General features: G+C 41.9%; 1 protein-coding gene across 1 annotated transcript; it reads right to left on the reverse strand.

The window, feature by feature from the left end:
* LOC134178121 (E3 ubiquitin-protein ligase rnf213-alpha-like) lies at positions 1-14,739 on the reverse strand. The gene is made up of 28 exons (XM_062644912.1): positions 8,793-14,739; positions 8,495-8,722; positions 8,227-8,420; positions 8,039-8,141; positions 7,745-7,848; positions 7,492-7,677; positions 7,169-7,432; positions 6,978-7,098; positions 6,504-6,902; positions 6,250-6,369; positions 6,064-6,180; positions 5,743-6,000; positions 5,580-5,655; positions 5,474-5,508; positions 5,319-5,401; positions 5,095-5,248; positions 4,833-5,025; positions 4,670-4,761; positions 2,317-2,374; positions 2,071-2,252; positions 1,867-2,008; positions 1,718-1,801; positions 1,478-1,661; positions 1,200-1,407; positions 1,046-1,120; positions 701-982; positions 412-587; positions 1-352 (listed from the first exon to the last, which is right to left on the reverse strand). Exons 1-28 carry the CDS (start codon positions 14,706-14,708, stop codon positions 211-213), a joined length of 10,176 nt encoding a protein of 3,391 aa, XP_062500896.1. The 5' UTR covers positions 14,709-14,739; the 3' UTR covers positions 1-210.

The following is a 14,739-nucleotide window of genomic DNA, read 5'->3' on the forward strand; positions in this document are numbered from 1 at the left end:
TTTCGATACCTAGAATCTTGTTCTGATCATATAATGCTACAATCATACAGGAACCCTATTCTGTCTTGAGATACAAACCTTTAAACAATGAATAACACAAAAAGTCGCTGCTAAACAAGTCCATATAACAATATCAAGCAGACACGCCAAACTAAAAACACATTCTCATTTGTATGTGACAGTTAAAATCACATACGTATACGTAACTCATTACAGTTTCGTCATATTTGCCTGCAACTTGACTGTCATAGTCCAGCAATCAACAATGTGCCTCAGTTGCACTTGAGCCGGAATTTCATCCAGTCCTGCAATCGTCGTGACTCCATGCAGATCATAAATTGCATCTGCAAGTCTAAGAAAAAGAAATTATCTAGACAATCGAGTCCGTTTACAGTGAATGGACACACAAACCCGTATTCTTCTATATGGAGTGTTTCTTCCCATTGCCCCAACTGTAGCAAAATCACTTCTATCAAAACTGACAGCATAGCTTCGATATTTAACCTCCTTAGAGCTTTTAGGAGATTACTTCCGTCCCTCTTAGGAATCCTTTCTTTGTATTTTGCCGAAACTCGATCAAAAGGATTCTAAACAAAAAGTGTTGGGTTGCAAAGCATGACACAAAAAACGAAATAGGTAAATATAATAATTAATATAAATATAATAATTGATATAAATATAATAATTGATATGGATATACTCGGTCGGCCAAAGCAAGTTGTCTAGCTTTCTCGACGTTCAGCAGTCGCCACAGATCGCAGATGTGCTTCAATTGGCATATTTGTCGAGCTTTACCACTAACGAGACCTGAATCTAGAGACATTCGTAGAGTTGTGTGAATATACGTGTGCAACGATTCGTCGGCTGCACCACCCGATGATGCTGTAAATCTGATGACAATATCCAAGACTGCAAGAACACTTTGAACATCTTTTCGTGTTTCAGAAACAATTTGACGTTGAACAGAGGGAGGAAGCGTTTCCTGCACGAACGGACAGAGCGTTAGTCTCTCCATCACATACAAGGTAACTTTGACTTATTCAACCTGGACGATCTTTCTCTTAACGCGATTGAATAAGTCAATAGTAAACACGTCTTTGACAAAATTAATACTGTACGCCTACAATAAAACAATTCCACTTATTAAAAAGTAATAATGCATGAGACAGAATATTGCATAATTGGTGTATTTATTATACCTTCATGGCAACGAGTGGTTTCCCTGCAATAAATCGGTCGACGATTTGCCTTTCGAGAGCTTGAAAGTTGTAACTGCTCTTTTCTCCTTCTCCAACAGCCAACGAGTAGTCACAGTGAGAAAATACTAAGGGCATCAGGTCTCTCTCGACGTCATACGCTATTAAATGAGCTGTTGTCACTTCATCTATTGAAATTCCAACTTGTTCTCTAAAAGGTTGGTACCACAAAAATATAATTATTTTTCATATTTACACGTAATGAAATAACGTGAACTGACAGTTCGCAGCCGGAAATTCTGCTGTAGGTTCTAAGAAACTCGTTATGCGTGCATTCGACTAGATAATCGACTAAAGATAAAGCGCAAGTTCCTTCATCTCGATGTCGTGGCAAGAGAAAAGCCAACGAAGTACTGCCCGTTACGGTCTCGAGCTCGTGTTCCTTGTTTTTCGGTCTCAAGCGACCTGACAAAGATTGCTCTTTACTTCATGCCCGAAACAGGTAGTAACAGCATACCTACCATGAGTAATCACAAACTGTTGGACAAGGTTCCAGGCCTTACTGAAACTGACAATCAATTTTTCAAATACCCATCGTTCTCGTACTGGCAAACGAAGCCTCAAAACATATAAGCACACACTTACTATTTTATAAATTTATTTATCTCACCATCTTTCACTTTCGTAAGAAAAGCATCTACGCTAGTTGTGAGAGCTTCTTCTTGTGAGATCCTTTTGTCATATCTGCACAACAACAGACGTTGCAGCTTGATGATGTCCGGAAGGTACTGCAACGCGCGCAATTTTTTTTCCTGTATATTAAATGGCTATTATTATTTGACAATATTATTTGTATAATCGCGATATCTTCAACCTCATTCAAAAATTCTCTGAGCAAAACGCACTGATGGGGATCTCCAGAATCTAAATTTTGTTCCATAGTGCGAACGAGGTGGTCAATACTAACAGAAACTCGATAACGCCATAATCCAGGAGAGAAGCGGGAGCTCTTGGGCATTTCTAGTTCGTACAGCTCTCTCATTAGACGATTGTTACCTGTCGCAAACAAATAAGAAATAAATATACTGTATAGCAAGAAATGTGTAATCAAGCTAGATACCAGATTGGCTATCATTCAAAGTTAGCGCCATCCAACCATTGATTTCATTCTGTACAGTCTGTATTCATAGACATTTTAGAACACACATGTTACATCAAAGAAAGGCTCTAGACAAATCTGAAGAAGTAAACTGCAACTACCGCCTAGAACTAACATAACTAGTGCAGAATTGGAAACTAGTGATGCATGGCGCATTAGTGTAAAAAGCGAGCTGCGGATGTTAAAACATCGTGCTTGAAATGATATGGTAAAACAAAACAAACGACTAAATACAGAAACAAGCAAGCTGACGCAAGCAACGTAACGTGATTGTTAACAATAGACAGCAACGAAACTTTTTAGTTGAAAAAATATATCGATGTTGTTTATGTGGCTAATTGAATGAGGTAAAAATGTCCCATTAAAAACTACTGCATGCATTATTGCAACGTTACTAAATAAATAGCTGCTATTTTGGGGACTCGCCAACGTTCGTTGACTGTCTAGAAGATATTTTCCGAAGTATTCAGAAGTTAAAACTGTTTTAGCTTCTGCTCTGAAACTAAATATTTATTTTGGTGTAGACACTGCTGACTCACATTTCTGCCGATTATGTCTTTGTTTTTTATTTTTACTGGCAATCACACACACACGCGTGCGCGCGCGCGCACACACACACACACACACACACACACACACACACACACACACACACAAGCACGCACGCACGCACTCACGCACGCACGCACGCACAGACAGACAGACAGGCAGACATACATACATACATACATACATACAGACAGACAGACAGACAGACAGACATACATACATACATACAGACATACAGACAGACGGACAGACGGACAGACGGACAGACGGACAGACGGACAGACAGACAGACAGACAGACAGACAGACAGACAGACAGATAGACAGACAGACAGACAGACAGCTATACACAGCTATAGCTAAACAAGAGGCTGAGCAGTTGATCAGTGAAGCCCACACAGCTCATGACGTCGCACGACTTCGCTCCTCAAAAAGGAAAGGAGCTGGGGCTTGGTTGAACGCAATCCCAACTTCAGAAGTGTTCGCACTTAATACCCATGAATTTCGTTTGGCGACCTTCTTGAGATTAGACTTGTCCATACCCCTTTCTGATTGGATGACCACCTGTAACTGTGGAGCCACCCTAGATGGCAGTGGGTACCACCTGTTAACCTGTAAGTCTGGTGGTGGGCCAGTTTGGTCACATGAAGCCATAGCATGCATCTACTGGTCTGATTGTCTTCGTGAGCTAAATGCGCACCATCGAAGAGAGCCACGACACAGCTATTCGAATTCAAATGATAGACCAGACATTGCCTTTTTTGACCTGACAAGGCTTGCAACGTTGACCTGGATATAGGTTTGGCACACCCTTGGAGCTCTGATAATATTTTAAAGTCATTTGAGTCAGATGGTGCTGCTGCAGAAAGAAGAGAAGAGAGGAAGAAGGTAAAATATGCAAAAGAAAATCTACCAGGTGGAGCAACAGTCAGTTTTATTCACTTAGTCATAGAACACTTTGGACTATAGGGTGAGATGGGGAAAATCTTTCTGGACAGACTAGCCAAGAAGTCACGTGATGAACTTGGGCGACCTAATGCTGCTGAGTTTCTAGACATCTGGAGAAACAGATTTTCAACTCAACTTCTAAAGTGCAACGCTAGAGTCATAATGAGAAAACTCTCAGCTCTCACTAATAACATTGACGGTACTGTAGATTGCTCTACCCAGTCTTTCAGCCACTAAGTTGGCTCGTCTTTCAGCCACTAAGTTGGCTCCGGGTAGTTTGCATTGTTCTCGTTAAGTGTTAGATGTTTGTTTTTAAAATGTAGTTCAACTTCTAGTAAACTCTTGTAGTTGAGGAACTTTAAATAGATATCTTGCTAGCATTGTATTATAGATGTATTCTGACCCCCCTATGGGGTCATCTGTTGTAGTCTTAAGTGTTTGTTGTTGATTTAGGGGAACTTTACTTAAAGACTAGCTTTTAAGCTCTTGATGAAAATTTCTTTGGATTTGAAATATATGTATTTGACAGACAGACAGACAGACAGACAGACAGACAGACAGACAGACAGACAGACAGACAGACAGACAGACAGACACACACACACACACACACACACACACACACACACACACACACAGGCACAGACACAGACACACAGACACAGACACAGACACAGACACAGACACACAGACACACACACACACACACACACACACACACACACACACACACACGTAGACACACACGCACGCACACACGCACACCCCCGCACCCCTGCACGCATTAATATAGAAGAATAACAGTACGAAACACTGACTTGGAAAAACGGAACAGAGAACTTTCGACTGAACGCTATTTCCCATTCCTTTCTACCGTCTTTAGTAGTCCAATCTGTCGAACTCGCGTGTTCTAAAGGAGTATTCAGAACAACCGATGAAGTATTTCACTCGGTAATGCCGTCATATTAGAATAGTGTTTACCGCTTTGCTGTGTTCGACTGCCAAGAAATTGCATGAGGAATCGGTGACAGACAACAACGGCGTCGTCTACACTTCTGCCAATTGCTTTGGCAAATACAACTATGTCGTGTTGCAAGTGAGACCAGAAAAATTGCGGAAGATAATATTGATTGACAGCAGGAGATACACATCGAATGACACCGTTGGCGATACGCTAAAATACAGAAGATATAACGTATAAGTATGCATTGTACGATTAGTCCAGTTGAGTGTGTTTTGAAACCTGGGCACCGCTACAAGATGACCACATGAGAAGTGCGTTCAAGATTAGACGTAACAAGGAGCAGCTTGACGGTGAGAGAGCACGCTGTGAAGAAGGATTGTCAGATGTTCGGTTGACGATTCCAAGTATGTGACCAGTCTCGACCACTTGACGGCTATATATAAAGGAAACAACAATTTAATTAATCAACCCTCTTTGTTTAATATACAATCCAACTGCCTTACATTGTGGCATCTCTATTTCCACTGTTTTGACCGATTGCTTGACCACAATCTGGACAACGAGATGTTGCTCTTGGTAAACCACACTACAAAAACGTTTTCCATTTTAGAGAACGCAACTTAATCTATATAGTTGCATGGGGACAAGGCAATCTTACATTTAGTACTAAATACGGATGCCCATTAGAACACTCTGCAAAGAGACCAATTTGATTGCTTCGCATCGAGCTGCTGCTATTGACACAATCAGTCTGTGAAACTTACCGTACCACCTTGTCCCCATTTTCATTTCTCTGGCTTCTTGGAACGGATCTTCTGGCATGCTGGGAAAGTAAGAAGTCTATATATTGTTAGAGAACATGCAGAGGATAGAAATAAAAGGAAGTAAATCAGTAGAGAATACTACCCAACTCGTACAATGACTCACACTCATACTCTGCGGATCAGTCAGTATCTGGCGTAGCGGATGAATAAGGCGGCAATCACCAGACACGGACACTGAAATGAGTATATGAATTGCTAAGCCTGCCAGCGAACGATCTCGAATACTCTGGCCAGATGAGACTTGAAGCTGAGCTAGAGGTCTACGGTTTGAGTAGTTGCACAGTAGATCTGAGACGAAAGTTGTGCACCAGCTAGGCAAAGATACCTTTCGTTTCACAATGTTCTCCAATGAAGCGAGTCTCTACACAAAATACGAGCGAGTTTAGCGAAAGTATACTATAGAAATATTAGCTGCTGTTGCAACCTGGAACAAAACGTGCTGCTCACACTCTGTCGAAGAAAACTGTTTAGTTACTTCTGCGAAAAGTGCTAAAACAGTTGCCACTGTCGTTGCATTAGCTTGACAGTTTCCTGGAGGATTCTAGAAATGTGCATGTACACGAGTAGTTACAAATACACAAATTAGTGGCAGAGCGATCAATTGATTTGCCTTCAACAGATTGCTTAGATATCGTGTGTCTCCGGTCATGACAGTTCTTGCTACAGCATTGCGAAATGTTAAATATGGCTCTTGAAGAACTGTGAAGTAGTCCGGCACAGCAGCTTTCGTCTACAATGAATAGAAAGAAGATTTAGAGTAATGGTGTGTGTGTGTGTGTGTGTGTGTGTGTGTGTGTGTGTGTGTGTGTGTGTGTGTGTGTGTGTGTGTGTGTGTCACGCATGCAGTTTCTAGAACCTCCTCACCTCATGCTGATGGAAAGCAGTTATCCAACGCAATTTACAATCGCCACGTATTCTTGGCATAATATCCATGCCATGCTCTCGGACTAAAAGCTTCATCAGGAAGAGGTTTAACTGCGGGTCTCTAACGCTTGTACAGACTTCTTCTGCTCTTTGCAAAAGCTTTGATAACGACGCCGATCGATCTTTCGTCATTAACTGATTTCGTTGTCGAACGGAAAGCAGACTGACAATTGCGTCTGCAGTAAACGACAGGCTTAGTCGAAGGGCAGCAATCCCTTGTAAACGAACTACAGTCGATGATGACGCCTGCATAGCACGTAGACCAATATCGAATTGAGACAGCGCCACGCATTCAAATGGTAGTTCTGACTGGCAACACGCTCGTTGCTTCAGTGCATCCTGTTTTGTAATCAACAAAGATTAAGATATCAAAGACAACGCCAATGTCGTTGCTTGAACTGACTCGAGCATTACCTCCATGCAGTGAACGAAAATTATCTCCAAATTTTTGATGTCTTCAAGGTTCACTCCAGAATGTCGGAGCAGTCGTTCCATTTCGTCAAATGCTGTTTGGATATAATCAAGAGTCTTGTCGCTAAAATTAACGTAAATAAACACGTCGAACGATAGACGACCATTTCTGATCCATGCACGTGCAAGATTACCTGTACTTTAACAGAAGTTGCAACAGAAATGAGCGAACAACAGGTCTTGGATCAATCGTGTCTACTTCGAACGGAGAGAAGGGTCGAGTACTAAGACAGTCCAGCAGTGGCAACTTTCTTTGCACGACTAGTTCCATAAGCATGTGTACGAGTCTTTCTTCTGGTGGCCGAGATGCCGCACTACTGAAACTGTGGACAGACACTAATTCCATAAAGAATGCAGTGCTGACACGTCTATATTCAGTATAAAATTGACTCGCTTCCCTACATGTTCGACATTCACGATCGAAAGATTTAAAATGCAATATAGTACTCGGACGTACCGAAGCCGATCGCTGGATTGACAAACAAAAGTATCCGAAATTTTCGATCTGCATGTAGGACACAAACGACGTTGCGAAATGCTTGTGTTTATGCACAGGAAACAATAAATGTGTCCACAGTTTAGTGAGACCGGATTTTTGTCAATCCATGTTTCTAGGCAAATCCCGCATGTGACATCTTCTCGTCTACGAAAAGAAGTACCTGAAGATATTATATACTCACCGCACAACCATATATACGACATACTAATACCCAAAAAGTTGCTTCAAAAACTCTTTTCCATATGTGTTGAGAAACTGTTGTACACAACTTATGGTAACTGCTTGAGTAAAGTCTACATCAACTTCTTCTAAATGCTGTATAAACAAAGTCAAACCGTTACGTCTTCGTCATGCACAAGTGTAACATCAACGTTGGTGTTATAGGTGCTCCACTATTTATAAGTATCAGCATGTGCAGGATGCCAATGTCTAAGCAATCTGGGTGCAATACAAAGGGCGAAAATACAAAAAATCCTTATGTATGTACAAAAGGTTATACGTTTACCTGAGAAAATTTTAAACTAGCTGACAAAAGAAATGGATGTTTTGTCGCCATTTCAACATGTTCAGTAAATAGCCGTAACGCTAACAATGTTCTCCAATTATGGCTAAAACACAAATCATTCAATGTAAATAGACATTCAAATATTTTAAATTTATGTTAACGTAATCATTTGTTTAATGTATGTTTACCGTATTTTCAAGTAGAGGGCATTTCGTCTTCTTTGGTGTTGGCCACATTCCTTCGAAATGGAAAGCCACGATTCGATCAGCAGTTGCACTCTTCGCATTTCATGCAGCCACATCAATTTTTGTTTATCGTCAGCAAACTTCCTTTTAAGAGACATTTCGTCTATTAGAGCCTTAGCTGCCACGGCATCTAGTAACTACACAAAGATATGAAAATTGGTGATGAAACAAAAGTCACAAGTTTTGATTAACACATTTATTGAATGCTAACCATTTCTTGCCGTACTTCACCAACATTTTCAAGTGCTCTTCGCAGTATGTGAGGTCTACGGCGAACTATATCTCCAAACAAGTGGATTTTTGGTCGCGCAACGTCAAAGGCAGCATGGATTGCTGCAATTGAGAGCTTGACATTGCACACTCTCCCTAGCGCTTCGTCGATATTTGGCTGTGCAGCGGCCAGTTCATTTATCTCACTCAAAATTGCAACTTTAACCAGCTAACATAGAGTCAAAAATTAAAGACCTTAATTGGACAGGGTTCAGTACAAATACAGCAAAATGTCTTACCGGGTATTCTTTTGGAGAAGTAGCTTTATATATCATATGTACGAAGTCGTCGAGGTACAGATACATCAGTTCAAAATTGTTTGCTCTACTATTAGCAAGAGATTTGTATATTACTTTTCCAATCTCGCTCGCATCGACCAATCGTTGTAAAACAACGTCAAGTCGTTCGTGCCGCGATTCTGCATGATTTCGTGCGTCGTGTAGCATTTCATCCACCTGCCTCTTCACCAAATGAGAGAAGGGAAACTTTGCTTTAAACGGATGTCCTCGGAAACCAGTCGCCTGAGCAGTTACTCTGTGTCTCGTCTCGTTGTAAGGGTTCGAAAGCAGATCATCGTAATGCAAGTTTAGCTGATCGAAATAAGAACCACAAAAGATATCAAGCCACAATTCGGTTATCCAATCTCCAGCATTCGTAAAGCATCTCTGCAGAAGATCAAGATTTGAATTGCAATCGATAATAGCTATTAGTTCGGCTAAAATGGGTGTTACTGTATTGACAATGCGTAACCACAAGGTTCGCTTGAAAGTGCCTCCTGCTTGAATGTTGGTAAAACTCATAGCTTCCCTTCTAATCCACAAAGGAAAGTGATGAGCAGCACCGCCTTCCATTCTACTATTTCTTTCTTCAAGAAAATGTTTTATTTGCCTTACGAGTTCTGTAGAAAATCTCTTTGATTCTAGCAAATTTGATGAGTCTGTGGTAGGAACCAGTCTTAATAGAATATCGATTATTCTGTAAGCGTCTCCAATGGCTTGTTGTTCATTATCAATACGACTAACAGCTGCATGTACGCATGCTCGAATCAATGCATTGCCATCCACTGTGACATCCTCCGAACGAGCCGACTTTACTGCATTCGCTGTCGGTCTAGTATCACCATCATCTCCTGTTGGAAGATCGTTTGCCGCAGACAGTAACGAACTTATTGTACGATGTAGCAGTTTGCATACCGGTAAGGCGTTGCCGTGGCTACTCGGACGGAGTTCATCGAGGTGAGTTTCAGTCCAGGAACCTCCTTGAAATCCAACAAAGTTAGAAGAAGTCATGCGGGACACTTGCACAATAAGCACTACGTGTCTTGAACCGGAATCACTATTTCTTGTCTCAAAACATTGATCTCGAATTTCCTCGATCAAGTAACGAGCTGCGGCGATCATATCGTTGTTTCCTTCGCCCGATTCCGACTGTACGACTAGAAGACGAGGACGACGTCCGGTACTATTATAGAAACATCGAATTCTGTCGCAAAACTGTTGCTCGGTGTCGAACTGTTGCAGCAATACGGATTCGGTGTTATTGGTACCATTCATGTTCGTTAAGTATTCTGAAGAGAGCAAATGCGCATGAGTGGTGACTTGAATGAGACGTCCTTTACAAACGTTGCTCCCCTGATCCACAACGGTCTCCAATGCGATATATTCCGCCAGGCTAGCGTGCTGCTGCTCATAAAAGTATACATCGCAAATATCTTCTGCTTCGTGTGACAGCGCAGAGTGCCATAGTCGAACAATCGAGTCGGGTGTTGCGTTTTTGATAAACTTTTTACAAGATTCATCGAAGACCCTTTCTTGCCACTGCTCGCTCTTAAAGGTATTCACATCTACTCCTCTTCTTTGACAAAGTTCTTTTGTAGTTTGAAGTATTATGGTAGCCACGGCGTCTGTATGGTAACCAATGAAAGAATCTTCTTCCTTGAACTCTAAGCATCTGTTCTCTTCACTGTCGCTAGAATGCCAGTTGGTATCTACTTGCAAATACTTCCTAATCCAAGTATGCAATCGCGCTACTATATTTTCTTGCCATGGAAATAAAACAGATTTCATTGCAAGAAAGTGTTTTTCCATTCTGTTGATCAATGGTATTGGTAAAGTGTTATACACAAATTCTCTTTCAACAACAAGAATCAATCTAAAATCGGGGTGAACTAGACACTTGAGCCTGTGATTGCCCAATCCCAGGTCAACAAACTTGAGATCCCCATGACGAACATAGTACTGGTTGAGAGTATCATAAAGGCTTTCGTACAATTTGTCAAGATTCAGCAAAACGACCGTGCGACCGGCTGCCATACAGATCTTGATTCTGTTGATAGTCCGACAGATGTGAGTGTACTCTTGATCTTTAGGAAATCCACTACCAAAGATTACGACTGCATCATCACGGAGACCCACGCTCTGACGAATGATATTAAGAGCCGCGTAATTTTCCGTCAGCAACATGACATACCGACTTTCACCCAACATCTCTTCTCGTCCTCTCTCGAGTGCAGATTGGATTAGCCCCATTGTTGTGTTGTCGATAGGAAATGGCAACGAAGAAATGTGTCTCGTAGCGAACTGAAAGTTGCAGCAACGATCAAATATTTCGATGACATCGAGCCTGTCGTGACCTCCAAAATTCCTTCTAATAGCATGTTTTGCCTCCAAATGGGATGGAGCACGATTGGATAACTTACAAAAAGAAAAAAGCATCTTTATCAGACTGTAAAAGTCCCTCAATCCGAAGAATTCTCGACGTGTTTGCTTCTGTTTTTCGTATATTTCTTTGTAAGCGTTTGCTATTCCTTCGAGATAACACATCATCACTCCAAGAGCTTTTGAATTCGAGTTGCAAATGCCTTTGGCCGTTGCTATTAATTCTGCAATATCCGGCTCTTCCCTGTTCACCAAGATGCCACGATTCATCTTTGCGGGGTCTAGAGCCCAGTTCGATAAGCCTACGAAAGCCACTCTATTCGATCGCTCTTGTTCTTCATCGACAATATCGGTTTCGGCCGTTCCATCGTCTAACAGAGGATGCAATGCTTTTAACGGTAGGCGAGGCGAGTCCTCTGCTAGACCTACTTCATCGAGTACTACGCACGCGACGTAATGCTCGGTGCCATTGTCCTTTTGAAATTGCTGGCATTGAGAAAAGACGCCTATAATTCCTTCTGATGTTGACAGAGGACTACACTGATAGGAAACCATATTCACTCGTTTGAGCGCTTTCAAAAGGTCGGAATCAGACGATTGACCGCTCATTGCTTCTTTTACGATGTCTTTTGCTAAAGACTTGGAGCTGCCAGGTTTCCCGACCAAAAATAGAGGAATACGTAAGTTTATACAAACGAGCATCATAAACACATTCTCGCAAAGAGCCGTGTTTTTGGCTATTTGTTGGTCCAGCTTTATACCATCAAGAAATGCTTCCTGACAAAACGTAATTTCGGCAAGAAACTGTTTTGGTCCATCAGGCAATGAGCAGGGAGGTTTAAAGTATTGAGCAATAAAGTCTCTGAATGGTTGCCGATCCTTCAAACGGGCGTGATAACAAACGGCTAATCCAAGAATAACAGAACGGGTCAAGGAATCTACCGAAGCAAGACGATGGCCTCGAGGCAACCTCTCTTTGTGCTTTGCCAACACCAGCGGATCTAGCAAATCACGGAGATTGTAAAACCAAATTGTTACTGTCATTGTTCTTTCAATATCTCGCAAACTGACAAAACTACATTCGTTCTTCTTGCTTCTCATGTAAGACTGACAAGCAGCAAGAACATCGATGAAAACCTTAACGAAAGCGGGACTGTTTGGCAATAGTTGATGGTTAGCAACGTATTTAGAGACAATCTGTTTGATGTAGACTTTTTCGACATTTGGATCTAACTGGCCAAAGTCCCACACCAAAGCCTTCATGCTATCAGGTAGTGGATGAACTCGATAGACCAATCTTCGTAATGGTATCGTCCCCATCTTGTCGTCTGTGTCATCAGCGTTAACATGATATCCTAACCCAGCATCTTCCAGATGCTGAATCATTTCAAGCGTGTGTTTGCGATATGGATTACAAGCTGCAATGACTTGCAATGAGGTGCCAAGTCCTCGCACCTTCCTTCCCATGAGTCGCTTGTCACACACGATTTCTTTGATCAATCCTATTGCATCTGTAGTGTTAGCTTCATCAAAGAACAAAACTGTTTGTATCTTGTGTTTCGAATGCACCTTAGAATAATTTGACTGGGCTAGTGACTCAGCTTCTTTGACCTTTTCTTCGATGTCATGTTTGGTGATGCCTCCATGTACTTTCATCAAAAGCATATTTTTTGTTTTTGTACAGCCTAACTGAAGTGAACACATATATCTAATCAGCTGAGTTTTTCCACATCCGGTTTCTCCCATAATGATCACCGGAATACCACAGCGAAATCGCATTTGTATTGCTAGCATCTTTTTCATGTTGTCCATCGTCAGCTCATAGTTCGGGTCACTGTCTCTTCCTCCCTCGACACCCATCACCCGGCAAAGCTCTACAATTTTACGAGATTTGTTCCAGTCCTCGTAATTCTCTTGAAGACGAAATCCCTGAGTGTAAAGAGCGGTACTAAGAGTAGGTGACATCATGTTGGCATCGAGAATCCTGCCTGTCCGTGGATCAGAAAGTTTACCCTCTCTCGTAATCTGTACGCTAACGAATGTAATCGTATGACGATCTTCGTTGAAGAATAGGTATGGGTGATCAGAGTGTTCCCAACGTCTTCTTAATTGATATCTCTCAAAGCTATCAACATTCCCGCTTTCTTGAGATCTTTCAATGTCAAGAGATGGTGTAGCAAAGTCTGTTGACATTCGAATTAGGAACTTCAAAACAAACGCTTTAAAACCTGGAAGATCCTCGGAACAGTATGGCTGACAGAAATCGTTTCGTTCACTATCACGCAATTGACTACTCAAGAAACTGACAAAATGCCTAATTTCGGCCCAAGAAGGGTCTTGCACGCCGCAAGTATTTAAGAGTATCTGTAAGCTCGATTGAAGATTGTGCATCACGCTACCTTCACCTTCTCGAAATTGAAACAAGTCAAGAGACGCTCCAGTGGTAAACTTTTTGAGATACTCACACGCCCGTTGAAAATCACAATCACGAAGCTCTCGATCAAGCATTCTGCTGTTGACTGCAGACATTTTGTTACCGGATAGCATCGCAAGGCTTTCTAGAGGCGACACGCATTTTATCGTTGGTAAGCAGTCGAGCAGGGAGGTACTAAGAGTTTGCACAGGGTTGGCGGTGGTGGCCCTTGCATTTAATTCCAAACCATGCTGTCGTCCTGTTGTTGTTATTTCAATAAAGTACATATCTATCGAAGAACGCCGCCAAACGTAACCGTCCTTGTCAGCTAGCTCTCCTAAAACGATCAGATTGAACAACATTTCATCTAAGCCTCGAATCACTGAAGACGACACGTCTATATGAATAACACGAGGTGATTGCTTTTCTGGTTCTGGAGAAGGTGAGTAAGACGTCAGAATCTTCACAATCGAGTCGACGTGTACCTGCTTGTCGTGTAGAGGAACGATGACATACAAACTCTCTTGCTGTCTCATCCGATGTCGTGCCCTACTGTGCATAACCAAAGCATCGGTCAACATAGTGACATAAAGAGTCTTACCGACTCCCGCACGGTGAGATCTAACAACTCTTACTGAACTTCCTTCACAATCCAATTGTAACGCTGATTGAGTGGGGGCTTGCTTTCTACTAGCAAGTGTAGTTTGCTTTGACTGCAGCAGCTTCATTTGCAAGTACTTCTGCAGGTTCTGCGGCGAAAAACAAGATAATGCCGGCCTGCGGTAAGCGTCTAACGCATCGGCCACATAAGACTTATCTTCGTTCTCTGCAGCACACACTACAACTATTCTAAATCGAGCCTGCTCTGATGCCTCCAGGCTTTGTGCAAGACGATAGAATTCTTCGAGAGATTTTTTCGCTACATCGTAACTTAACGAATCGGCTTGTGCAAGACAGAAGAGACGCCTTCGTCCTGGATCTTTCATTGCTCTTCTCCAGAACAAACATACGTCTTCCACCAAAGTTGACGAAGAGCACAAAAGTACTTCCTGGGCAGACGGAAATGGAAGGTTTGTGTCAATCATGTACAAACTCAAAACAGAGGCCAAAACCTCA

This window comes from Corticium candelabrum, chromosome 4 (genome assembly GCF_963422355.1).
Source record: "Corticium candelabrum chromosome 4, ooCorCand1.1, whole genome shotgun sequence".
NCBI lineage: Eukaryota > Metazoa > Porifera > Homoscleromorpha > Homosclerophorida > Plakinidae > Corticium > Corticium candelabrum.

Coding starts and splice junctions, on each gene's coding strand:
- LOC134178121 (XM_062644912.1), bottom strand. CDS start 14,708: ATGATTGACACAAACCTTCCATTTCCGTCTGCCCAGGAAGTACTTTTG. Junction 6,370..6,503: donor CTGCTTTCCATCAGCATGAG/GTGAGGAGGTTC, acceptor TATTCATTGTAG/ACGAAAGCTGCTGTGCCGGA. Junction 5,509..5,579: donor AATGGGGACAAGGTGGTACG/GTAAGTTTCACA, acceptor GTCTCTTTGCAG/AGTGTTCTAATGGGCATCCG.